A 27903-nucleotide genomic window follows, 5' to 3' on the forward strand; every position below is an offset into this window, starting at 1 on the left:
CATCCTGCAGGGGCTGGGGGAGCAAGCACCTGCCGAGCTCAGTTAGCTTTCAGAGCCTGGCCACAGAGATGATCATTATCAACAGGAACCTGTGGTGAACATCGCTCTGCTTCCTTCTCCGGCGACAGCCATCTCAGAAGTCCCAGCCAAAGGCTTGTCAGGTCTTGTACTTAGAGCCAAAGTTCCCTTGCTTCCTTGTTCCAAACTCTGGGAGCCAGGTCCAGGAAGCCCAGGCTCTCCGGGAAGCGGCCTCGGTCCTTTGGCAGGTCACTGAGCGGGCCAGGGGCACGCCCTGCGCTCATGCAGGCAGCTCCCAGCTCTTGTGGGAGGGCTGCTGGAACCAGGACCTGCGCAAACAAGTGGGGAGTCCGTGCTAAGCTGCCTCCAGCTGCCTGTTTGCACCCCAGGCCCCCTTTCTTGTCCCCCTCTCACCAAACCTTCCAGGACTTACCCTGTGGTCCTAGCTGCTCCTCTTGGCTTGCCCAGGCCGGGAGCCCCGCAGCACAGGGCCGGCTCTGCTGCCCCCGGCGGCCCCCCAGGGCCAGCATGCCCCGCGCTGGGGATGAGCCCAACCAAAATGTGTTCCAAGACTGAGAATTTGGGGTCAACATATTCCTACTAATAAGCACCGTGACATCATCTGAGAGCTATTCTCGAAAGATGTTTGTGGTTTAGGAAAGGCCATAATTAACATGTTTCGAGTTCTGATAAAATGTGCTTCATAAGAAATGAATTAGAAATGTCTCTTAATGTTTTTGTTTTTCCTTTTTGAAGTTGGTCCCATTGCGCATAATTCCAGGGAAGGATGATCAATTTAGAGATTTAAAAAAAGCTCAGGCAAGGATTGTTACATAAAAACCACGACTAGATTTTATAAACATTACACTATGTCTGTAAGTCAGGATGGGTTATGCTGTGCTTCAGTAAGAGATAAACCTCCAAGTCCCGGTGGCTTAGCACAGCGAAGGTTTCCTTAGCCCTCAGGCCAGGGCCCACCTTGAACGATGCCAAGGGCATTGGAGATGCATGGGGTATTTTTAAAGGCCAGGCTCAGAACTGGCTGTCATCACATCTGCTCAGACCCCACAGGCCATAAGCCAGTCACACAGCTCCAAACTGCGAGAGAGGCTGGGCAGAACAGGAACCCTGGGGATTGGGCGAGCACAGACCATCCCTGCCACATTTACTAGTAATACCTACGGGCATTGTGATGAACTGCTGCCCACACCTTATTATTCCTCACAAAAATCCGACGAGGTGGGCATCACTAGTCCCATTTCTTCCAGGAGGAGATGGATGCTTGCAGGTGTGGAGAAATGAACGTGAGGTTGCACTTGCAGGTTGTGTGGTGAGGGTGCTAACCAGCTCTGCCTGATCCCAAAGCCTGAATAGAACCGCCTTTCCCCTTCATTAAGACAGGTGCCCAAAGGCTCTCTCATCCTCACTGCTTTGACCTTGAGGCTGTGTGCACTGAGAATAGTACAAAAGCATCTCTTTAAGCAGGTCTATATATATAAATAATTGATTTCAGAGAGGAAGGGAGAGGGAGAGAAACATCAATAATGAGAGAGAATCATTGACCGGCTGCCTTGTGGCCTCCTGCACGCCTGCTAGTGGGGATCAAGCCCACAACCCAGGCATGTGCCCTTGACCGGAATTGAACCCAGGACCCTTTAGACCGCAGACGAGTGACGCTCTTATCCACGGAGCCAAATCAGCGAGGGCCAGGTAAGTTATTTTCCATTCCTTAAAAGGGCCTCCATTTAGAAGCCCCGACTGGGAATGGAACTTGACCTCCTGGTTCATAGGTTAAGGCTCAATCACTGAGGCCCACTGCCGGGCCAGATATTGCGTTTTTAAAGTCCCCCCAGTGATCCTAAGGCGCAATCAATTTGAGAACCGCCAGCAAGATCGATATTGTGCCAGATATAAGCAGGGGTGTGGAGAAGTGAGGGGGGAAAACAAGACCTTCAGGAATGATTTGTTAGTTTGGCTTTAGGGCCCAACTTCCTGAGGAATTCAAATTTAATTTCCCCCCCTCATGACACCTTCAGCCAACATGAATGTCATTTAATTATTGAAAAATGTACCTAGCCCTGCATGGCGCAAGGCTGTCTGCTGGGGGCATGAGGCCTGGGATCGCTCATGTGCTTTTGAAAGCCCAGAAAGATGCGTTGCTTTTGTCCCAGGCTGCTGTCAACTAGCATATTTTAAAAAAGTAGTGATCCTCTAAGATATGGGTGAAGAGATAGTATTTTTATTAAATCAATATGCCACGTAGATATTCCTGAGTATAATTATGGAAAATGCCATTTTAAATTGTTCTCTTTGGACAGAGCTTTCAATCTTTCCAAGTGAGTGCTAGGGGTCAGGCGATGGAGGGGGGGGCGGGGAGAGGGGGAGTCCGTACCAACATCAAGAGGAAAATGACTACGATGTGGCTGTACAAGGGCCTTCAGTTCCTTACACAAACGCATCACAGGTGTGTTTTAGTCTAGCAAACTTGCAGAGAGGGAAAAGACTTGCCTCCTTAAATCATTTCCTTAGAAGCTTGGAAACATTATTAGACAGAAACTGGTGTGGGGTTGTTGTTTTCAAGAGGCATTTCCTGCTCTAACTGGTTTGGCTCAGTGGATAGAGTGTCGGTCTGCGGACTGAAGGGTCCCAAGTTCGATTCCGGTCAAGGGCATGTACCTTGGTTGCGGGATGTGCAGGAGGCAGCTGATCCATGTTTCTCTCTCGATGTTTCTAACTCTCTATCCTTCTCCCTTCCTCTCTGTAAAAAATCAATAATTTTTTATTTTTTTTTTTAAAGAGGCATTTCCTCCATCACCCTGGGGGCATGGGTGTGTGTGTGTGTGTGTGGCTCTGCCGACTTACCTGGTGGCACCTGAGTCCCACGGTCCTCATTCTCTCTACAAAGGACCAGGAGGCACTGTGCATCCAGCTGGCTCCTCCGTTTCCTCGAAGGTCATCGTGCTGCCGGGAGTTAGTCCCTTAGGAAACCTGTCTGAGGGGTGTGGGGCCAAGTCCCTGGGACATCAGGCCAGGGCTTTCTCGCAGTGACACGATTAATACTCAATACGCACAGTGCTCTTAACTCATAGATGATTTATTGCTTTGAGTAACTAAACAAGAGACAGGCTGCTGTTTTTGGTCAAGACACCAGTTGCATCTACGTAAAAGCCTTAACGATATTTTCTGGACAATATAAACACGTGATAGCGTACATGGGAAACAACGTGGCCAAGGACGGCACGGATTAAAATAGCACACGACAAGGGCACCCAACCCGCCAGGCTGCCCTGAAAGGACGGAAGGAACGCGAGCTCACACGATGTGCTGGGTACAAAACCTTTAAAAAATTTTTGGCATTAACACTAACACAGGATACTTCCTTGGACATTCTGCAGAAGCAGGTGCACGGACAGAATTGCCGCTCCATCTCCGGATTACCAGTGTCTATGGGATGCTAGGGAAGAGCCAGGAGGTGGGGCCCCTGCCCTCCCCGGAGGTCCTTTTCTTTGCCACAGCAGCAGGGTCCTGGGCTTTAGGTGAAGAGCAGCTGATAAGAGTCGCCAGGGTGCTGCAGAGACCAGCAGAGGGTGGACACTGCCCCAACAGCCTGTGGGAGTGAACCCCACACAGCCCTGGTGTGTAGCCAGAGAGGCCCATGGACTTGACTGAACGCTCCCTGGAGGCCCTGGGGGGGCGGATACAGGCACTGGTTAGTCCAGACCCTCTCTCTGAGGAGGGTGGTACCAGGGCTGGGCCTTCCACCCTGAGGTTGAGGAGAAGTGACCTGACCTCTTGCATTCTAACACGGGGGCATTACGACACATTTCAAATGGCTGTGCAGGAGCCAACAGCCAGAAAGCCAGCCCTGCAGGGCCTGGGCGAGCCCACAAGTGAGGACAAGCCAAGCCAAAGGGAACACAGGGCACCCGGGCCAAGCAGCCCCACCCGGCTGCCGGCAGTGCCTCGGGGTGGCCGACTGGTCTGGCTGCAGCACCCAACGGCTGGGACTCAGTAGTCTTCTGCTGTCTCTGCAGCCACTTCCTCAGTACCTCCCTCCCCGGCATCCTCCCCAGGACCCGAGGGCCCCTCGCAGCCCCCGGCCGAGGCCCCACAGTGGCCGGCAGGGCCGTTCTGCACGGCCCCGCCCTCCACACTGAGCCGGCCATCGGGACACGGCGGCTCTCCGGTGACCTCCTGGACGGGGCCCTTCTCCTCCTCCGAGGCCCCGTCCTCCTGCTGCTGGCCCAGCACGCAGTTTCCCACGTCTCCCGCCTTGGGAAACTGGTCTTCCAGGTTCCTGTCGTTCTCTTCGGCTTGCCGCCTGCCTCTGGCACCGAGTTTACCCTTGGATTTCCTCAGCTGCCTGCTGTGCATGTCTTCTCGGGAGAATCGCCACTGAAACTGAACACGGGAGAGGATGGAGATAAGCAAGCGCAGTCTCCGTGGACCCACAGCCCTCACCTGGATGCGTCTGCATTTACATCCACGTCACTTCTCTGCAGCAAGACACACAAGTCCCCGCATTTCCGGGCTGGGGCCAACGTCAATCACAGCCCAGACACAGCACCCCCACCACGAGAACCTGCCTGCTCCATGCTGTCCACGGGGTGTGCTTCAGAGGCCTGGGGAAGGAGGTCCTGGAATCCTATCGTTTGAACAATCGGAATGAGGCAGGGACACAGGGCCCGCGCTTCCTAAGCACCAAGGCTCTGAGCAGGCCATGGGTCACCCAGCACTGGGCCGCATTCTCTCACCTGAGCAAAGGCACAGCATCTGGGGCGCCGGCTCCCCTGCAGGACTGGCGGGCTTGCTGCCCCAGCTACGGGGGCTGCTGTCTGCTGACAGCACCCACCACCTCACTAAAGGTCACACTCCCTTCTTGGGGCAACCTACACCCAAGGTCTGGTCTGGGTGGGGCACAAGGGCCTATCCCTCCTTGCACAACGAGGGAAACTGAAAGGCCATCCCAGCTCCAGAGCTACCTGGAGGGGTGGCAGCGGCCACTGCTGAGAAAGGATCCCAGCTCAATCCCCGGCCCAGTCCTGGGCCCTGTGCTCCCCACGGGTGTTCCTGAGGGCACTTCCCTCAAACACGGCCACCATCCAGAGCCTGCTCCCCAACCTGCAACCCGACCTGCAACCAAGCATCTCCCCAAGGACCAGGGACATCAACATGACTCAGGTGGCACAGTCAGTAACTGAGCTGTGCAAGGACCAGGCCTGTCCCAGCTGTGGAGCAAGACTGCATGCGCGAAGCGTCCCAACTCCACCACTCTCTGCCCCAGCTTCCCAGCCTCAGTGTCCTCATCTGTACAGTGGGAGCAGCAACCAAAACCAAGGTTGGTTGCTTCGTTTTCTCAGAAAGCAAAGTCAGTCAGCTTTTCCTGTAGAAGTCAGATCATATTTTATTATTGGCTTTGCGGGCCACATGGTCACTGCCGAAACCATTAGGAAACCATTGAACTCTACCACTGCTGCAGAAAAGCAATCATAGACAACATGTAAACCGATGAGCATGACTGTGTCCAACAACCCTTCATCTGCCAAAATAGGTGGTGGGCTGTGGTATGGCAGGCTCTGCCTTCTAGGGTATTTGTGGTTCCAATGATGTGATAATCCAGGTCATGGGTTTAGCACTGTGCCTGACATCATATACCAGACACACTCGCTATTACCATTACTGACACCAAGAAGTCAGGGAGGCCGTCTGTCCTCTTTCCTCCTGCTTCCCTGGGGCGGAGCACAGTGCCTGGCACCGAGTAGGCCCTCACCCTGTTTGTGGGATAAATGAATGGGAGGACGACAGAGCCCAGCCACAACGGCTGCACTGAGTTTCAAGCCCAATAATTTTAGAGCCAAAACATAGCTTGGGGTTCAGTGAGGAGGGACCGGTGCATCTGCACCTTACTTCTGGCTGATCTCCAAGAAGAGAAATTAGTTTAAGGAAGAAGCAGGGTGGGAAACACACAAAGTCCAGCCCGTTGAGTCTGCTGATGACATGAACGGGCCCGGAGGCAGGCAGTGTAGTAGCCTGTACACATGGAATGAATCTGGGCAAATGAGCTTGAGCAGACATGGGAACATTGAGGGGTGTGAAAAGAAAATACCTTGGAAGGTTCAGAGAAATGGGTCCTCGTGTTTATCAATGAGGAGTGTGTTCTGTGGGCAAACCACTCAGCAGAACTGCAGCCTTTTCCTTCTCCCCAAATATCAGGGGTCCTCCCCCCCCAGTCTTCCTGAGCGAAAGCCCCTCTGACCTCTGTCCTCCTGGGGTGGTCAGTATCCCCCAGAATGCCTCCACCTCAGAGCTGGGGGGCAGTCCACTCTGGGTGGGGACCCACGGAATCAGATGCCAGATGTGGTGCGCCCTCGGGAAGATGGCTGTCCAGGGATCTTCTGGACTCGCCAGGCCCAGTTGTGACCGGCACAAAGAACGAGAGAAACCCCCGAGGAGAGAGATAGGTAAATGGGGGCGAGACACAGGAGCCCCTACTGCAGGGAGTGGTCTCACCGGGAAGGAGAGAATCATGGGACTTGGCCACCCTGCAGGTGCAGCTCCGTGACCCACACAGGGGTTCAGTTTAAAGTTCCCATCACGGTCATTTCTTTCTACGTCAGTCACAGCACGTTGGTTTTGCCAAATAGGGACTTAAACCTCAGCCATTCTGTGATTGAAAGAAGAACAAAGGGAGCCTTCCACTCTGACGGCTTCTTGCTGGGCTGGAGAGGGGAGCCCAGGAATGCAATGGCACCATCAGTGGAAAATGGTTTCTTAAGGCTTTCGCACATGCTAAATACCTGAGTGCCTTGCTAGGAAAAACCAAAAGAGTGCTAATGCAAATTTTTAAGGATCTGCCACCCTTGCAGAATTTTCAGTGGTAGAGATCTATTCCCCCCAAAAAAACACATTTGCCTCAACACCCACAGGGTCCTGAGGTTGCACACATCATGGGATCCTGGGGTCGAACACCTTTGGACAAGATTTCCCATCAAAGCAGAGAAAAGGAGCAAAGTGCATGTTGAGGTTAGGACTTAATACCTATCCTGTCCTTCTCCTCCCGACCCTCCCCCCAAACTCCCTAAGGCGTTCACCTCCCATGTTGGATGGGTTTTGCTCAGACACTCCTTTGTGCAGGTTCTCTCTCTCTCTCACTATAAGCTTCTTCTACCTAAGCCATGAGTTTCTGACAAAGAAGCCCTTTGCAAGCACAGTGGTATCTCAGACCTCCATCCTAAGGGTGCCCACGTCAGTCTAGACTGGAGCAGGCGTCTCGGCTCTGTAACCACAAGTGCGGGGCGCCGACCTGGGGCCTCAGGGCCTCTGCTGCTGCTGCTGATGCCAAGCCTCTGTGGCTCTCGGGCCCAATACTTGCGGTTCTTAATTGCTGCCTTGTCATATGCAGCCACTGCCACTGCTTCATAATGCCAGCCCAAATGGAAGAGCCTTAGATAAAAATCCACGTCCCCAAATAGAGCTGCGTTTTTGCATGTTTTTAGGAAAACCCCAGTGAAGTCTGCTGACTGAGAGGCAGTCGGCTAGCAGGGACGTCAGAGGAAGCTTACCTTTTGCTAAAAAAGTGGTGATAGGCCCCAAATGTTAAAACATCACAGCAGCCGAGAGCCGGGTTCAAATCCCCGTCCTGGCTCTTGTTGGCTTTCTGTCCTTGGGCAAGTTATGAAACTAAGTCTCATGTTCATCACCTCTGAAAGAGTCGTCTCAGTCTCCAGGGCTGCAGTGCACACCCAGGGGCCGGGTCTCACGCGTGGGTGTGCACAGCGCCTCCTGCAGACAGATGCTCTACAACTTAGGAGCTGCCACCTTTGCCAGAGCCCATTCTTGACACTGACTGACTACCGCAAACCCAGGGGCTGCTCTCGCTAAATAAACAACAGAAGGCCTGTGTTCCTCTGGATGCCTGGCCATATCCGGATTCCAGAAGAAAACCACATTCTGCTGATCTCCTGACAGAAGACAACAGGAGGACACAGGCTGTGGGAAAGGCCTGCGGCAGCACACCAGCCACTTTCTCCCAGAACCTGCCTGGCCTGCTGGGCTTGAGGAGGACTCAGGACTGTCAGAGCTGAGCTGGGAGGGGACTACTCCAGCGCACGTTTTCTGTCCTTCAGAGCAATCTCAGAAGTCTCTGCCAAGCCAAATGCCTTCTAGGGCTGCTCTGTGTTCTGCGTCGTCCTCCGATGGGTTTGTGATGACATCACTGCTGAGTCCCTGTGCTGTCCCCGGCGCTGCAGCCAGGTACCAAGTAGGCTCTGACTCAGGTCCTCCCCGTTCCTCCTCCTCTCCTTTGAGGGGACATTCTCATGGAGCAGGGACGTAGCAGTGGGAAAAACTTAGGGCCTGTAGAATCGGAAAGCTAAATGTTCTGAGCTGCAGGGTACCTGCCCAGAAAGAACACACACATACCAAGGTGCCTACTATGTGTCTTGGACAGTGACACAGTTTCCCATTTCCCCAGATCCCCAGAGCAATACTCTCAGTAGGCATTGTTAGAGTCAGTTTATAGATGAGCATGTAGAGGTTCAGAGAGGTTAAGTACCTTGTCTAAAGTCACACAGCTAGAAATAGTAGAGCTAGAAATTCAAACACAGCTGCCTCTGGCTCCACACTACCCTTGCAGCCTCTTTTAAAAATATTTATATATATATATTGATTTCAGAGAGAGGAAGGGAGAGGGAGAGAGAGAGAAAGAGAGAAACATCAGTGATGAGAATAACCAATTCACTGCCTTCTGCATGCCCCCAAACCCAGGCATGTGCTTTGACCGGGAATCAAACCGTGACCTCCTGATTCCATGGGTCAAAGTTCAACCACTGAGCCATGCCGGGGGTGAAAGGCTTTGGGCTCTTGACCTAGAGAGAAGGGAGGAGGCAACACCCCCTTGGATGGCTCAGCCCAACGCATAAGTGCCTCAGTTCTCAGACTTCACCATGTTCAGATGCATCTGCTAGGCCAGGCACTGGATCATCAGGCCGGGTGGTCAGCTAATGGAGTCTAGATTTATGGCCATTAAAGATTCTTTGGTTCAGTTTATTAAAAACAAGTATCTACACTGAAGACTCCCTGACAGGCCCATTTAAAAAAAAAATCAATAATGATAAAATGTGGATGGAGGGCCACGGGTGAGGCTGGAAAGGGGCCTAAACTCTTCAATTAAGACACCAGCTCTCGGAGTGGAGTGGACATCACAACCACTGGGGGCATCCTTCAACCAGATCACCCCCTCCTCCCCCCTGTGACTCTGAGGGCCTGGGCGGGGACACACACACACACACACACACACACACACACACACAACTGCATTTCTCAGCTCCCCGCTGGTCCAGGGGCCATGATCTAAGAACTGCCAAGCATAGAAAGGCACGTGGGCCGAGATCCGCTGCGGGAGAAACAGCTGGGAAACAAGGACAGCCCCAGGCTCTCCTAACCCAGCCATGCCACCCACGGACGGGCTCCCTCTGCCTCCCTCCCTCCCACCATCACACCTGCCCCCTTCCCCACCCAGGCTTCTCCTCCTCCTCGTTGTCTCCAACAAACAACAAAAATTGCTCCAGGTGCCAAGGCTCAAAAAGATGCCATCTCAGAAAGCAGGAAGCGGAGAGGCAGGGATGTGCAGCCCTGGGGACCGCTTTCTGGGTGACGGCTCTGGGGGTGGTTTACACCCCCTCTTAAAGGCCTAGAGGACCTTTCCATATCGTGAATGATACCAGGGAGTCGCTGAACTCCACGCACAGCCGCTGGCTGCCAGGCTGTGCCATGGCCATGCCAGTCTTCCCAAACAGGGCATCTCTCCACGTGGGTGTGGCCCTGGGGCCTGAGCCAGGGAGGATTCCACCTCGCTGTCCATGTCAGAAATTACCGGGGACAGGGGACGATCCTCCACCTGACAGCAGCGTGTGTCCAGAGTTCTGTGCCAGGAGGGGCTGACGGATTTAATTCACACGTTTTAAAGACTGTCGGCGACCAGCCCCCACATCAGGGAGGTGAGTGGGAAGGAAGATTCTCCGGAATCTCGAAACCACCTCTCACCTCCGAGGCAGTTCCCTGTCACACTCACACAGAGAGGTTTCTTTCAATGCTGAGAGGTGCCGATGAGAGGATTCTGTCCACGCTGCCGATTAAAAGACGACTGAATGTGCTTCGTCCCCGGTGTGCCCAACTTGGGATTTCTCTTCTTAAATCTCAATGCTGGACAGAACAGGCATGTCCCGGACCCAGAGTTTTGATTCCTCATTCACTGGTTGTTGAATGTCACTGTGAATGTCACTGTCCGCATGAGCCCATGGCTAATGTCTGTCTACCCAAGGCTGACCCACCTTCCCCCCTGTGGCCACGGCTCCTGGCGGTGCATGGTGGGTTTGGCAGCTGCCTCCCGGTTCTCTGCTGCTGTCACCAGCCACATGTGCATCAGCGCCTGGAGAGAGAGCCCTCTGCACTCCACCCCAACAGGCTTCAAGGCACCATTTCCTTGGTGTTCGTCCCACAAACAAGTTTCCGCCTGGGTTTGCTGGCTGGTGAGGACTCCAATCTGTCCACTTGCTTGTTGCTCCCGTCCGGGCTCTGTATCCAAAGAGCACGAGGAAGCCAGGCGGCCAAGCATGAGGCGTGAGCAGGCCCAGCAGGCTCTGCCCGGGAACACGGCCTTGGCCATCGAAGGCAGAGTGGGCTGGCTCCCGGTGACCCTGGCGTGGGCTTTGGCAGGTTCCCTAGACTCACCTGCCTCTTCCCGATCACTGGTGACACACCCACGGGAAAAGCACGGGGTGTGGAGATTCAGAATCATCTGACCCAGGGAAGGACCCGGGATCGACCGCATCAAACACGGGAGATGTTGTGAGAATGGCCGGTCTCTCAGCGGGACTGGGTGTCCCGGACGGTTTATGTAATGACCAGGGAGGGGAAAGGACCCTGGCGATCACAGGGCGGCCTGACGGGAGGGCTCACTGCCACAGGCCAAGGCTGACCTCTGTCTGCCCCAGCTGCTGCCACGCGGAGGCCTGCGGGTTGGGGCTGTCACAAAGGGGCTCTGGCAGGGGTCTGTCTGCCAAGATCGCCAAACTTCTGCTGTCCCGAGGGCTCCCCGGGCAGGCCGCCGGAGCTCAGCCAGCGTGCAATGAGATGAAGATGCAGAGACACGACCCACCCTCCCACCCTCAGCTTCTGTCAGATCGCAGCTGACTGCACGCCCCTTGTCTCTGCCCAGGGGGACTGTCTGGTACGCTTGAGTGTCTGCAGGAACCTCCTCGGCCGCTCTTCTGGCCCAACCAGCAGGATGCCGGCAGATGAGGCCCTCCGGTGCCCTCGCCTGTCCCATTCTGGCAGCTTCAGGCCTGATGGGTTCGCCAAGGGGCGCAGGTGTCCTTGGGCTCGGAGCCGTTAGAAGCTGCAGCAGGCTGCCACCCCGCGGCTGGAGAGAACCCCCTTCTGGATGAAGCCCCCCCGCTAGAGAAACCCGAGAAAGGCAGCCACGGCCACCACTCACTCACCTTGGATTCCTTCTTCTTGAGTTTCTGAGGTAGACACGGTCTCTGAAGAAAGACAATCTGCTTGGTGGATACGTTCCCCTCCCTGGAACACACCGGGGCAGAGGAGTTAGGTGATTAGGTGATACCCCGGGGGAGCCCCAGACCTTGCAGACACCGCCTCCCTGACTTCATAGCTGACCACCCTCGGACATGACAGGGAGGGGTCAGGACAAGCAGCTTCCCCCTCCCCCCCCAGGCCACCCACCCTTGCTTCCGGGGGGCCATCTCAGGCGCCCCCCAAAAACCTTTGCGAGCCCTAACTGGTTTGGCTCAGTGGATAGAGCGACGGCCTGCGGACTCAAGGGTCCCAAGTTCGATTCCGGTCAAGGGCATGTACCTTGGTTGTGGGCACATACCTAGTAGGGGCTGTGCAAGAGATAGCTGATGGATGTTTCTCTCTCATGTATGTTTCTAGCTCTCTATCCCTTTCCCTTCCTCCCCTCAAAAAATCAACATATTAAAAAAAAAAAAAAAAAAAAAAAAAGCTTTGCGGGCATCCCTGCAAAGTCAGCTTCACAGCGAGAAACGCCCTCCCCTGGATGTGAAAGAACAGCTGGCGTCCTGCCTAATGATGACAAAGTGGCTTCTTCAGTGGATCTCAGAGGGGTGGCATGCCTCTTCCAAATCCGTCCTTGGCAGCGAGGCCATGAGGGGCCGGGCCGGCCCAGGATGGGCAGGTGGATGAGGACCTGGTGAAGGCTCTGCCCACCGGCCGTCACGGGGACAGCGGGGGAGGGCTGGCTGCGCACAGGTCCCGGCCCAGGCTTGATTCACCCTCATGGAGGCAGGCCGCGCGGGGAGTGGCAGTAACAAAGCCAACGAGGACGCCCAGGACTGCTGCTCATTTTCAGGGCCCAGTGCGTGCATTTTTCCTCCAAGGAAGGCAGGACCCTGGGAGCTGCTTTTAAATCTGATAGGAATATTGTGAAGGGGATGGTGTTCTCCCCCAGCCTCCACCCTTCCTATCACTTTCTTAAATCTATTATTTTGCAAATGTTCTCTCTGCTGAGACACTGTGTCCCTACTTGGAGACCGAGGGTCAGAGGGAGACATTCATATTTCTTGTTTTATTCCGGGATTGGGCGGGGTGACCCACCCATAACGTCTCATTTAGGCCGGCACCGTGTTCCAAGGACCGGGGCAGGCGTCTTTTCAGACAGGAAATGAAAGCGCTGTGAGGAGCAGGCTCCAGCGCAGGCAGCCAAGACTTAAGCTCGGCTCTGCCTGGTTCAGTGCAGCCTCCCGCTCCGCTATAACGGGCCATTTAAGGCACAGGGAAGTGAAGGGTTAGGGAGGAGTATTTGGCAGGTGTGACTTTGCAAGACAGAGAGACAGACAGACAGAGACCTGTCTGCACCCTTGGCCCTTAGTCCAGAACCAGTGGGGCCTTCCCATTCAAAGACATGCTCCTTGTGACTCTTGCCCTCCAGCTTCTGGACCAGACTTCGCGGACTGGCGCACAGGCTCCTAGAAGCTACCTGGCTTGCCCCGGGGGGCAGACCCGGGACTTGGGTTCAAGTCTACAAGCAGCAAACCCAGGCAGGATCCTTTCCACAGGAGTCTAGGCTGAGCAGCAATATGGTGGTTCCCAGTGACCAAGGGCCAAGAGGTGGCTACAGACTGGCCCCTGCAGGTACACAGGCCCCCGTGTCCCAGTGTCAGGAGGGAGACACTTTTGAGGGCCCAGACGAGCTTGCAGAAAGATGCAGGAAAGGCACTGAATGTCACCAACATTCACCGCCCTCAGTCTGCGCCCGGGGCCGCACTGCCTGCCCTCCCCCCAGATCGCCAGCCCTGCCCCACTATTCATCACCCTGCAGTGGTGGGTGTGCAGCAGGACCGGGGCGGGCAGGGCACGGAGGGCCATGGGCAGGAGCATCCCTATCGGGGGGACAAGAGGTGAAGGAGAGGGGGCCCTTGATTCTTCCACTGAGGTTCTAGCCCCAGGTTCTGCCCCTTCGTGGTTGTGTGGCCTCAGGGACATGGATGAACTTCCTCATCTGTAAAATGGGAATCAAATCTATGCTCAGAGGAGAGTTAGGAGGACTAGTGTAGATAGCAAACCCAGATGGCAAGGCTTTTAGCACTGGGGTGACTCGGACAAGCCCGAGGCTCCAGGGGCGGCGGGCAGAGCTGGGGGTGGACAAACCACCACGAAGGTGAAATCAGAAGGAGTGCCACAAGCGAGGGCCCCAGCTCCAAGTTCTTGCGTGTTCTTCATGGGGCTGCCGGCCGGCACCATGATTGTCCTTCCCCCTCCCTGGCCACACTGTCCTCAGCTGGAAAGTGAGTTTAAGTTTAAAAAACCCACCTCATAGGGCCTTTGAGAATGAAAGACTTTACAGACAAACTGCCTCTCTAGCCCGGCACAGGGCACACACATAGTAGGAGCTGAGTCTCTTCGGCAGCTGAGAGCCCTGAGTCTCTTCAGTACAGCTGGCTCATCTCTGAACAGTAGTGTTTCACTGGCCAAGGCTCCCCAATAGGAAGAGGGGTGCAGTGAGAGCCCTGGGGTACGGGCTTAGGAATCCAAAATCCTAGCTCTGCCACTCGTCGGCAGGAGAGCTCATGCAGCCACACCCGCCTCCCCGGTTACGTACATGAAGCGCTAACTGGGAGCAGCGCCTCGCACAGAGTGAGAGTTCAGCCAGAGCGACGGCTCTTCTGTTACCTGTTAGTCTTGACGACGGGCGTTGGCAGCACGCAGGTGAGCTGCCAGCCGTAGGCTGCCAGCGAGTTCAGCAGGGGCACGTAGTCCGTCTGCACCTCGACGCCCTGTGGGAGAAAGGCCGCCGTGAGGGGTGCTGCCGCCTCAGGAGAGGGGACCGTCCAACCGCCAACTGCACGGAGCAGAGAGAGGCCCTGGCTCTGGCGACGCTTCGAGTTCAGAGCCCAACTGCCAACCCGGGCCTCTCCTGGCCCCGTTTCAGCCCCCATAGTTGGCAGGGAATGAGCGCCAAAGGATTCTCCCATTAATTTTGCTTTATTCTCATTTCATTCGGGAAGCGCAGTCACCTCGCCTCAAAGACGGATTCGGGGCATATGACAACACACGCTGATCCGGATGATCTCAGGGCGTGTCGTGGGGAGTGAAGTTACAGTGACAAACGATCAAGCCATTTGCATCCAGACACACACACACACACACACACACACACACACACACACACACCTGTGCTCTGCAGCCTGCCGTCAAGGGGTGCATGAATGCCCGTCCATGTTTTATTTCAAAATCAGGATGGGGGGTTGGGAGACTTGCCTTTGAATTTTTATTTGTACTTTGTTTTTGCCTGAGTTTAAAAACCCAGTCCTGCTCCCACAGAGAGAGAACCCCAGTGTGAGGACTGCACAGGTCCCCTGCATCCGGCCTAGCTTCTTATCCCGGCTCCTTGCTAACTCTGAAGTGCAGGCCCACCCTGGCCTGCGTCTACACAGGCCTCCTCATCTCTGTTAGGTTGGCTTCTGAGCGTCTCTATGTGTATCTGATTCCTTCCAGTCGAGGCAGCCACGAGGAGTCATTCTGCTAGTATTAGGAGCAACGTGGACGGAGGCCCCGTCCTGGGCTGGAGCTCCCAGTCCCACCGAGGCAGCAGCACAGACACCCACGAAACCAGAATACAAAGGGCCCGTCGGCAGGGCCGTGAGGCTTCGGAGGCCCGCAGGAGAGGAAGGACGTGGGCCGTGCCCAAGGCAGGCTTCCCGGGAATCAGGGCTGGGCCCAGGGCACCCGGGGGAGAGCTCCACACGGAAGACCAAGCCTGGCATAGATCCCCGAGGAGGGTGGGATTCACTGAGGGCCATCCTGGCCAGGGGCTGTCCTGTGGGGGTCTTTTTGGGAACAGAACCAGCTCACCTGGCGGCCCTGGGCAAGAGGAGTGGAAGGCAGACGAGGGGACAACCAGCTCTGCCTTGTCAAATGGCTTTTAAAGCTCCTGTCACAGAGCACCCGTCCCAGCGTGGCGACAGTCACCTGGTCAGCTGGCAGCGGATTTATCAGTTTCTTCAACTGGATCACCTAAGCCCTGGCCTATACCAGTGGTTCTCACTGTCCTCCCCGGGCCAGCAGCATCAGCAACGCCTGGGAGCTACTGTACAGATCTTGTAACAGAGAAATCCACACCTGACCCTCTATGTCATAGATCATGTTACTCCATGTCACCCCAATCAATTAAAAAAAGAAAAAAAAGAAAAAAAAAGAAAAGAAATTCAGAGTCTTGGGACCCAACCCAGACCAAGCAGACCAGTCAGTCTGGGCAGGGTCCGGGAATCGGTGTTCAGGTCCTCCCCAGGGTTCTGAGGCAGCGTCGCTGGGGAAGCTCTGCCTGAGTCACCCACTAGGTCTCTGCTGTGACAGTCTGCGATGCTGCGGCCAGCGTCTGTCAGCTGCCACTCACACCTTGCCTTCCCATCATTCTCCATGTGAGGAGAACGCGAAGTGGGACTTCTAAAGGAACAGCACTGGCAAAAGGGAATGGAGGGGAGGAAGAAGGGGAGGGAGAACCGAAACCGGTTTGGCTCAGTGGATAGAGCATCGGCCTGCAGACTGAAAGGTCCCAGGTTCGATTCCAGTCAAGAGCATGTATCTTGGTTGCGGGCACATCCCCAGTAGAGAGGTGTGCAGGAGGCAGCTGATCGATGTTTCTCTCTCATCTATGTTTCTAACTCTCTATCTCTCTCCCTTCCTCTCTGTAAAAAAAATCAATAAAATATATTTTAAAAAAAGAAGGGGAGGGAGAAAAGAAGGAAGGAGAGAGGAAGGGGGAGGAGGAGGAGAAAAGGAAATTACAGGAGGGGGAGTAGGAAGGGGAGGAGGGAGAGGAGGAGAACTCGGTACGGGAATAACCAATTTATTTACGGGTCAGGAGCAGAGGGGCCCTCTTCTGGCTCTGGCCCTTGAAGCCCCACTCAGGACAGAGATGACAGCAAATCACACTTCCCCTTTTCCCCCTTCTGCCTGACCCCCTGGACACAAAGGGACCTGCCTTCCAGACCAGCACTGGCCAACATCCCTCACGCTGGGCACCAGCTGGGGCTGCCTCACCCTGAGGACCCCTCCCCCCAGCCCTGCACACACACACACACACACACACACACACACACGCACCCCTATAAAGAGAGTTCCGGCCACACTCTCGAGCTCTGCGAGGTTCTGATTACTCGGGCCTATCAAGAATAACCTTCCCACTTTATCAGACGCCGTGACAAACCCTCCACAATCAGACAGTAGCCATGGCAACCATGGCAACCAAGCTTTGGCGCCTCACAAAGCCCTGCATGGCGGAACGGAGTCCTTTTATTGGGGATGTGCCCAGGCCGGGTTTTCGCCGCTGGCACCCCTGACCTGCCTGCTCAGACGGGCCTCGCAGGGGCTGGTGGAGCGCTTTGCTCGGTTTTATTGCATTTTGTCACCACATGAAAGAGAAAGACCCCAGGACTTCTCCCAAACAGTTTCCCCCCCTCCGGGAAGGGGACAGCAGCCAGAGAGGACAGAATCATAAAAGACGCAAAGGAAACGGAGGGAAAACACAACAAAACCCAGAGGTGGCTTGCCAGCGCCCAGGGTTCAATCTCAAGTGTTAATATCTGGCTGTCACACGGCGGGCTGAAAAGCAAAACACACACGGCAGGGGGCGAGGCGTTACTCTCTGCCAGACTCTCCCACGCCTGGGAGACTGCCGGGGCCGGCCCGGATTAATTAACGTGCGGTGTGGTTTGCCACGGCATCTATCAAAGCTGGCTCGCTCCGTATCCACACGGTGCGACGGGCGTTTCTAAAACAGGGCACGAGCCCCAGGCAGGCCGTGGAAGGCGCTCCCGAGTCCATTAGCAGAGAAGATGACAGGGAACCTGTGTGGAGGGAAGGGGCTCTTTGATCTGCTTTTCCGCGACGCTCCAGCGCGGACACAAATGCACAGACAACACTCCAAAGCCAGCCTGTTCACGGAATGAAAAGGCGCTGCTTTCCGGGAGTGGGAGCAACCATTTTCATTAACTCTCCACTCTCCTGGATGGATGTGAGATCTCTCATCACACCTAGAGTTTAAAAAAAAAGACTCTGATTCGTGGAAAAGGGGACTTAATTTGTTTTCATGGCTCTTTTTTTTTTTTTTTTTTTTTTTTTCTCCCTCTTCGCTCCCTATAATTTCTCTGGCAACGGAGCGCAGTTTATGAAGAAATGCATTTGTCTTTTTTGATTAGTTTCTGAAGATCCTCTAAGCAGCCAAGAAAGGAGGAGGGAACACATAGGTCCAGGGAGGACGTTTGTGCCCTGAATGTCAGTGGCTCGTCCCTTTTCTCCCATTTATGGGAGCGAACTGGGAGAAAAGCAGCCTAAGAGAGAAGACTCTGCTCCTTATATGTGGCTGTAAGTGAAGAGAGGAATTCAGTTTCCCGTATCTGAACAGTGTGTGGGACCAGCTCTGGGCTGGCCTTTGTACCCAAGATGGGGACTGTCTGCCTCTGTTGTGACCGCCACGGGAGGGGGCCCCTGGTTTTTACCGTGGGCACCTTTCAGAAGGGCCCTGAAAAAACACACATGGGCCTTTTGTAAATCTCTACCCAAACGCGAGCGGCCAACACTGCATTTGCACGACGACTTCTTTACCTACCAATTTTAGATATCTTTTTATGTCCTACCCTGGAAAATATAGGCTTATTGCTTCCATACACATTTCTTACTCCCTTTTTCTTAGTGCCACAAATGGTCATATGGACTTTTAATGAACCAAAAGTAGGTATTTAGATTTCTACGACTTTGCAAATATTGCTGAATTTGAGCTGGTTAAGTAATGCACTGTGACCATGCCTTCCTTTTTAGATAATCTTTTCTTTTTCCTAGAGTTAATCAGGACCTCAATGCTTGCTTGTTTGTTTTTTTCATCTGCTTGGTTGTACAGCAACCTCTCTCTAATTTATTCCACGTGCTCCAACACCTCTATTGTATGCCCATCAACAACTCCCGAATGCCTAAATATATTAGTTCCATTCCCCCCCACTGGAGGCAACCTTACTGGAGTTCTCTGCAGCCCTGCTCCAACCTGGTCTGGATGCTTTCCATGCCTGTGTTTTCTTTCTTGGCTTCCTCCTCATTTTGCTGGAGCACATCCTGGAGTAGTTCTCTGGGAATAATGGCCTGGAAGTCATTTGAGGCCCTGCACTCCTAATAAGGTCTTTGTCTTCACCCTTAATGAACAGTTTGGGTATAGAAGTCTGGGATGAAGTCCTTATTGCCACTAACATTTTCCAAGTATTGTTCCACTGGCTTCTCGATTTGCACAACTGCTCTGGTGATATCTGTTTCGATGACTAAATCTTTGAGTGTGACCTGCTGTGTTGCTTTGAGGATTATTTCCCCCCATGAAGTTCCAGGATTTCACAATGTGCCTGGGTGTGGGTGTTGTTTACTCACAGGGCTATACACTTGATGGCTTTGCAATCTGAGGATCCTCGTCCTTTGGTTCTGAAATGTGTTCTTTCCCCACCCTCCGCCCCTTTGATAATTTTTCTCTTTCATTTTCTGTTTTCTTTCTTTCTGGACTTCTTATTAGTCAAAATGCAAGGTTGATATTTTCATACTATTACTCCTATATTTTCTTACTCTGTCTTTTTTATTTTACCTCCTGGAAGGTTTCCTTCATTTTACAGCTTTTTCATTATGTTTTTAAATTCCCTGCTGCCCCAAAAGATACAAAAGCTCTTTCTTGGCTTTTAACTTTGTTTTTATGTTGTTATTTTTATCTTTATAGTATCTTGTTCTTGTTTCATGGCCGCATCTATTTTCTCTCTACATACCTTTTTAAAGTGGTTTCTACTAATCCCTGCACTATCTTGATAGTCACCAGGGTGCATGAGGCAGAGATGGGGGCCATGGATCTTACCACCCTCTCTATATAAGGACTTACACCAGGGCCCTGTTTTTGGCTCAGCAGTACACTCCCCATCGTCCCATGCTGATTTATGCTGTGAAGGCCAGAACTATCCTCAGGTTCTGCAAGAGAGAGGCGCTCCCTTCCACATCCAACTTGCAACTTCCTTCCCTCTTTGCTAAACGAATTAGCATCCTTCAACACACCTTCCATCTTCTAAAAGCGCATTGAAATTTCTCACCTATTTTTTTTTCTTCTTTTGATCTTTTCATTCTTGTGGGTATCTAACCTATCTATCTTCTATCTGACTACAGTCAATTTTCATTATTCATGGGAGCTATGTTCTATAATGTAGCCACAAACCCTGAATTCATGAAGACTGAACCATTGCTCCTAGGGGAAATACAGGGTTAGGTTCCTGTGAGCCTCTGACCACATCGTCATCCCCGGATCAATACAGAAGCTTGTTTTGTGTGTATTTATGTACTTTGTTGCCTCATTAATGTCGAACGCATGGCCAACAGAACCACAACTCATGGCTGAACAAGCTTATCTAACACACATACTTGTCCTGTAAGGCACATACCTAGGAACACTCCACAGAAGTCAGGAGGCATTGGCCAACACAGGGTAGATGAGAACTCGAGGAGGCATGAGGTAGCGGAGGACTGGACCTCCTGGGACGGAATGAGCAGGAACTGAATAAAAACACTGACTGAATAGGAGGAAGTCAGTTCTTGAGCAGCCGTTGGTGACAAACAGAATTAAGAAGATCCACACCATCAGACGTCCCGAGAGGGCATGTCACAGGAGGCCTGAAAACCCCCTCTGGGGTGGACAGTGAGGTCTCGGGAGGCTGCAGCCAGGACATGGCCGAGGGAAGTGGCAGATGGCAAGAGGTGAGCAGTGGCTGGTAGAGACCAGACAGGGCATGTAGACAGGGCCTCGGGAACTCTGGGGTTTGTCCTGACTGTGCCCAGGCTCAGCTGGGACCCTGGCCTCACACGGGGATGGGGATGCTAACAGCCATGCCCTCAGGTGATGGAAACGGAGATGTGAAGGCGGGGTGGGAGGAGAGCACCACGCTGGAGAGAGGAACACGTCACGTCCATTTATCAAAGGGAAGTGGAGGCTGAGACACGGGGGCTGTGATATGGGGGCAGGCTTGCAGAAAGCTCAGTGGGTCGGTCCTTCAGTACCCTAAAAGGCAGGACAGTCCCCGGTGCCACTCCTCATAGTCAACTCTCCACACGTAATCAACCTACTAGCTCTGTGCTGGGCGCCTGGGAAGCAGAGGTGAGTACCCCTCAGAGATCTCGGTCCAGGGGCTTGGGGAAAGAGTGAGCACACGGTCCCCAGACCAGAGGGGAGCCACCATGAGGTGTGGTGGAGGGAGAGGTGGAGGGAGGGACGACTGCCCTCTCTGTTCTCTGGGGAAAGGGCCAGCCCCTCTGAGGCTGCCCCTGCGAGGCTGCAGCAGCCCTGCCTCTCCAGCACCACCACCTCCACCCCCACCCCCAGGCCCACTGCTCTGCCAGCCCCAGGGAGGGGCAAGGACCCTGGGCAGCTGGAGGAGCCTTTGGCTTCTTTGTTTTTCACACAATGCCCAGAAAAACATTTTGCTGATGTAATTAGGCCAACATAATAGAGTCTAGGGAAGCAGTCCTCGGTCTCATTTTAGACAACTTTGGCTTTCATAATGTTCAAAGAGAATACATTAAAAAAACAAAAACCACACACCGTTGTTCTCAGATGTGGAAAAGGGGGCAGATGAAAACGCGTGCAGGGATCCTCATCCGCCCCTGCAGTTAACGACGCACAGGTTAACGCACATTACCGCCCGATTTCTTCTACCAGGCGAGAGAAAGGCAACACACTCTGCAGCCCGCGGAGAGCCCAGCGAAAAAAATAATAATCACGTTCGTATCTGAGACACACTGCCTGCAAAAATGGCTACAGGGGTTACCTCCCCGTATCCGGGCCTAGTAGCCTCTAAAGAGGTAGAGTCCGGGCCGCTCTGTGACTTGCTCTGACAGAATGTAATAAACATGACACCGTGGGAGTTCTGAACCTCGGTCTCCGGGCACCTTGCTTATGGTATGAGAAGTCAAGCCCACCAGCCTGATGGCTGGTGAGAGGCACGTGTCCCCAGCTAGCAGACATGAGAGATGCCACTGTGGACCAGGTAGCTGCCCGTCAGCTGTGACCGCAGAAGCCCCAGTGAGCCCAGCTGAGATGAATTACCTCCATCAGACCAGCAGCATCACCCGGCTGACCCGTCACTAGCAACACTAAAGGTGATTTACTGTAAATGTCTTTTTTCTTTTATCGATGTCAGAGAGAAAGGGAAAGGGAGAGAGAAATAGAAACATCAATGGTGAGAGAGAATCATTGATCAGCTGCCTCCTACACGCCCGTCCCACGCCTAGGATCCAGCCCACGACCTGGGCATGTGCCTGACCAGGAATTGAACTGTGACCCCCTGGTTCATAGGTCGACATTCAACCACTGAGCCCTGCCGGCTGGGCACGGAAGGTTATTTTAATCCACTCGGCTTTGAGGGTGCTTTATTCCACAGAAGAAACGAACTGACATGCGATGATTATTCTACCGTAGGAGGAGCCGGATGCCCAGGCAAATCCCTGGGAGGAAAAGCGTGGCGAAAGTCACCTTGTCTGATTTCAGTGAGATAAAACGAAATCGCCACTTACTGAGTGGATTTCGGCATTGCCGGTTTTTCTCCACACTCAGGGCTGGCACACGAACCCTCGTGTCCTCCAGGCCAGACACGCTGCGACCTTGCCTTACCCCTGGAGCCCTCGGGTCTAGTTTCTGATGACCTCCAGGGAGGCCCAGCACTGCTGCCTGCACAACCTGGGAGGGTCAGACCAAACCCCACGCCCGGGGAGAACATCTGAGCTCCGGACGCTGTCCTGGCTTCTCCTAAGAGGCCGTGCGTGCCATGCTGGCAGGGAAAGCAGACCTACACATGCAAGATAACACTCTCCTGGAAAAGGGGGTGATCTGGTCCTGTCCATGCAGGGTCTCTGAAGTCACCTACTCGGCCTGTCTGCGGACACGTGTCTGCCTGGGCGAAGGAGAACCACCCGGGAGGTGCTGGGGCTCAGGTTAGGCTGGAGGTAACCAAGCAGCGAGTCTGGAAGTTCAGGGAGTGCCGGCTGGGGCCCAACTGACCGCTAGATGCTTCTGCAGTTCTGAGAGCCAACGGGCTCAGCAGGGGCCTCACACTGAGACAGCCGGGCTTCCACCCCCCAGGAGCTGACATTTTACACGCACCGACTGTGTTCGTCCGGGTGAGCGTGTCCTCCCTGCAGACTCGGAAGCAGCTTTGTTTGAAAACAATTAAACACGAAACATTCTCTCCATCCAGGGACCTGCCAAAGTCCCTCCCACTTGCTTTTATGAGTGAGGAAATGAGACTTCCTGGGAGTAAATGGGATTTGCCACTTTATCACTTTCCCCGTAGATAATTGGTGGTGGGTGAAGAAGCACATTTTTAACCTTTCTTTTCTTACTCCTCCCCTGCCCCTTCCTTATCTACTACCTAGAAAGGAGAGGATTTAAAAAGAGCAATCCTGCTGTAGGTAATTAAGAGGAATTGACTTTGGAGTAGGGGACCGGAAGTTTGTCTGCAAAAACTCTAGAGCTTAAAGCTACCTCCAAGTTATCACCTTCATGGACAGTAGATGCCTGACACACCTCACCAGTAATCATAAACACGCTAATGCAAAAGGTGGCTCTGAACAAAGGTGGGTTCAAAGTCTTAACAGAGGAGGCCATGGAAGCTGAAGGGGGATTCCATTGTCACCCTGCAAGCCAGCAACAGACAGAGCCCCTCAAAGCACCGTGTGCTGGGCTGGACCAGCCTTGGGCTCATTCGGAAACAAGAGTGGGGAAGAATTGGGACCCTGCAGATGCTCAACACAACAGATCTTCTCTCCCCGACTTCGTCCGCCTGGTAAATCCGAGGTGCCACAGTCCCGCATTGGCACGCGGACAATATTGTCTCCAGTCAATATTCTCCGCGTGGTGACCCAATTGTCAGCATCTGTTGCTATGGTTACCACGATTCTAGCTCGACCTTCTCTCCTCCTGCACCCCTCTCCCTCAAGCCAAATTATGTTGAGCTAATCCCAGAGCCTATCCTCTGAGGGACCCTGTTCCAGCTAAGCCTACTTCTCAGAGGGCTTCTGGGCGCCGGAAACTGCCACAAGGAATATATAACCTTCCTGACATGTCAACCCCCCATGTGCAGTGCCCCCATCGCCACGAGTCCTTCCATTCTCTCCGGCTCACTGATTCCCGACAGCAGCGATTTGTAACCAGTGACTTGTAGCTAATTACTAAAATTCAGCAGCACACACACACACACACACACACACACACACACACTACCCTTTTTTTTTTTTGGCCTGACCAAAAAAATAGGTATATAGTAATTTTGATTCATTCACACTGGACAGCTATTGTCATTTTTTTATTTTTTATTTTTGGACAATTTAAGGGAAAAGAAGCAGTGCTCCTGACTAAAGAGTTAGGCATTACATGGCACACCAGTTGATAAATCCACCAGAGCCTGTAACAGATGCACGCTGGGGTTTCCATCAGCATCTGGACTGTAACCCACCCCAAGATGAGCTGATGAAGAGAAAAACCAAAGTCAAGGAAAGCAGAATGGTCTCAGAGAGATGGGCCAGCTCTATTTGGGGTCCCTAGAAAATTCCCCTCTGCTCCTGCCCCATCGCTTCATCCTATCAATCCCTACTTGGCACTGGTCTGTGCACCTATTTATCGCTCTCTCCTTCACGGGAATGCAGTCTCCACAAAGGCAAGGAGTCGGTCTTGTTGCCAATGAATCCCCAGCTTCCAGGGAAGTGTGTGACACAAAAAGAGTGCTCAATGGTTGTCTAGTGAATGAATGAATGCACCTGTTCTTAGAGATTTTACGTTTTAGTGAAGGTTACCTGGTACATCTTTAAACTGGCCACATCCAAATCCATCCACTCTCTGTATCGGTGCTTCTACAGCATTTTGCAGATCATCCCATCGAAAGCTAGCGTCTATGTCTCCACCTCTTAAATCTGAACTTGATTTTGTGACTTTCTTTGGTCAATGGGCTATTAACAAATAAGATGCAAACCGAGAAATAAAATAAGCTAGCACATTGGGGCTCTTAGGAACCAGGCGACTGCCACTTGTGAAGAAGCTCGGCTGGCCTACCGCACGCTAAGATATGCAAGGCCCTGTTGTCCCCGCCAGCAGCCAGCCACGTGAGCGAAGTCACCCTTGATCATCCAGCTAATGCATGAGAGAGCCCAGGAGAGGTCAGCTATGCTGCTTCAGTGTAGAACTATTCAGCTAACCCAAAGAATCATGAGCTAAATAAACAAATGAGAATGGTTTTTTATGTTGCAAAAACAGATATAGACTGAAAGTCTACCTGTTCTGTTTCTTTCAAAGTGACTTTGTCCTCATGTGGGAAGGGGACTCTTCAGAACTTTGTGTCCAGATATGTTTTGAATAGGGTAGTGCCTTTGAGATGATCCCTGCTCCTCACCTTCCTGCCCAATGCCCCCTTCTGAATAGCATTAAGAATTGTCAAGGTGATATCAAAGTAAAATTTGTTTTGATGCGTAAAAATTAGCTAGTTTAAAAATGTCTGAGCCTTTGATTATTCTTAGATAAGGGGAGAGAGAGATTGATGAGAGAGAGAGAGAGAGAGAGAGAGAGAGAGAGAGAGAGAGAGATAAACTTTGATTGGTTGCCTCTCATACATGAAAGCCTCTCACACAAACCACTGAAGAAGATGTGAAGCAGGACAAGGCACAGGATGGCAACATAGGGAGCATAAACAAAGACCTCCCTCTAATCAAAGCATGCCCTTGCTCTTCAACCATGCATAGGCACATTCTTTTAGTTTTACTAACATTCTTGGCCAAGTGAATTTAAAAATGAACGAGTTCCAAGGATTGACAATGAATGATCACTACAAGGACAGCTGCCAACTCTATATGCTCACTGACTTAATATACTAAGTTCTTCTTGGAGAGCCATTTGTCTTGTCCTCATCTGTGGCTCCAAGACTGTCTATGCATTTAAAAGTTCTTATAGGGGCCACATGGAAAGCATGAGAGGAAATACAGGCAGGTCCTAGGAACAAAGACCAGCCCTTGGGTAGCAGGCAGCAAGGAAATAAAGACTTCAGTCCTACAACCATAAGGAACTGAATTTGGCCAACAACCTGAATGAACTTGGGAGTACATAGATTCTTCCCTCAGAACCTTTAATAAGGAACGCAACCTTGTCAACACCTGGTTCAACCTTGTGAGACTCTTAAGTAGATTACACAGTTGAGCCCACCTGGACTTCTGACTTAGAGAAACTGTAAGATAATAAATTTGCGTGCATGTGTTTAAAGCTCTTATAGAATCACCTCCCACTGTTCTAATCTCAAGCACATTGGGAAAACCCAAAGATTAAGCCCTTCTTATCACACTGAAGATTGTTCCCTTCTTGTCATTCTGTGACATGTATTGTAGATTTTTAAAGCATATTGTTTTTTTTTGTAAAAAAAAAAAAATACATTTGTCATAAGATTCTGAAAATGTCACAGTTTCTTTCACCACCCCCGTCCTCTACAACAAAGCTCTAAATTTACCATGCCCCATGGTCTTCTCCAGAACACACACTTGCCTCTCCCCTCTCATGAGTTTTAAAAGGTTCCTGGTGATTTAGGGCCTTTCGCCACCCCTCAGGAAGCTTGACGATGAAGAGAAGTTATTTATGGGTGTGGAAAGGCCAGGGGGGTGAGCATTCATTTTTTAATGACTACACTCCTTCCCTCCAGTTAAAAGAAATCAATCCTTCCTGCCCGAATTTCCTCCATTCATCATGTTCTCACAGTGGCTGACACACAGTAGGAACTCAATATTTATTTGTGGAATAATTTTTTTTAAAAGGCCCAGCTCACTTGTATAACTACATTTTGTACAGGAAGTGAAATATGGTTGTCTGAATATTGAGTTTATGGAAGAAAAAAGATAGAGATTAAAAGTCAAATCCTTTCTTTTGTCATCTCACTCTCCGAGCTGTCACCAAGTTAAAGGGATATTGTTTAAAACACTTCTGGGAGCTTCCCCTGCTTTCCTAGTCCCACTCAGTGGCAAACACTGTTGGCTGCCAAAGCCACCAGTCACTTGGCAGCCCAGGTTCCCCTTCCCACCTCTCATCCTTTCCAGCCCCAGCGGACCGCGATCCTGCACAATGACATGGATCTGAGACCCGGTCCTGGCCAATGGGACTCAAGGAAAACTCTGCTTGGAAGTTTTGGTAAATGCTTTACTTGCTAATAAAAGAAGGGTACACGGCAGCTGTCATCATGTTTGCATGAGACTCTTGCAGGCACCCTGGGTCTAGGGTCATGAGGAAAGACCTGGCAGACAAGCTGAGGACCAGAATGCAGCAAGGTGGCAGCACCCGGGTCCCTGATGATGCCCTTAAGCTGTTGGAAAAGCTGACGTCTCCTTCTTCCGGGGAGATGAGATTAAAAATGCTTACTGTTTAGGCCACTTCTAGTTGGATATTCTGCTATGGACAGTGGAAAGCATCCTAACCACACCGTTCTCTCACCGTGGGACCTCTCTCCCAGGCTTTTCACTGCTTTCCCCCGTTCCACTCCACCTCTCCGAACACACATCATCCCTTCTCTCTATAATAGAATAAAGGTAGGAGGCACCGAAGGGAATCAGTGAGTCTTAGGGACTGATGAGTGTGGATTTACAAGGACAGAAGGGAGGTACCTGGCCCTCCAGGGGTGCTGACCTAAGTGAAGTAAACCCCGAAAAGGAGGAGGAAGGTCAAGCCTAGAATGAGTTTGGGTGTATGCGACTATACACACACACACACACACACCCCTTTTAAAATTATGTTCAAAGCAAGAATTTCACAAAAAAAGAATATACTAAAAACAACAGAGAGTGGAATTATTCGATTCCTATTTTACTTTCTTTTCTACAGCGGAAAATAAGTACACAAGTGGACCCATGCAGCTCACACCTGAGCTGTTCAAGGGTCCAGTGTACTTTTGATCCATGGCTGGGAACCTGTGTCTGCGCAGGGCCAACTTAAAAGTTGTATCAGAGTTCCAACCGTGTGGATGGTTGGTCCCCCTAACCCCTGCACTGTTCAAGGGTCACTGTATATCCAAAGCCCAAGAGAGGAAAAGTGTGGTGAGATGAAACTAGCTATCTTTTTAAAATTAATTGTTAATCACCCAAGTAAAATGACCATTTCTCTATATAAAAATAAAAATAATTCAGATAAAACTACCTCCCACCCTTCCATACCAAGTCACACATAATCATTGTTAGTTATTGGGCCTTTTTCCTGCATTTACACATATCCACAGAAAATACGTCATATAGTTTTGTGAAGTTCCCCCGCCACACACACACACACAC

At 52.2% G+C, this 27903-nt stretch overlaps 1 protein-coding gene across 1 annotated transcript in view; it reads right to left on the bottom strand.

Moving 5' to 3' along the window:
• Positions 1–3094: 3094 nt before the first annotated feature.
• The window catches only part of RFTN1 (raftlin, lipid raft linker 1), a 175154-nt gene continuing 150345 nt past the window's right edge, over positions 3095–27903 (bottom strand). Inside the window, exons 8-10 of the mRNA XM_084903306.1 lie at positions 14230–14333; positions 11520–11601; positions 3095–4419 (exon numbers count right to left, since the gene is read on the bottom strand). Coding sequence (XP_084759432.1) covers positions 4027–4419; positions 11520–11601; positions 14230–14333 — 579 coding nt within the window. The 3' untranslated portion in view covers positions 3095–4026. The remainder of the gene's footprint in view (positions 4420–11519; positions 11602–14229; positions 14334–27903) is intronic.

The sequence above is a fragment of the Pipistrellus hanaki genome (genome assembly GCF_964339955.1).
Source record: "Pipistrellus hanaki genome assembly, chromosome: 13".
In the NCBI taxonomy this organism is placed as follows: domain Eukaryota; kingdom Metazoa; phylum Chordata; class Mammalia; order Chiroptera; family Vespertilionidae; genus Pipistrellus; species Pipistrellus hanaki.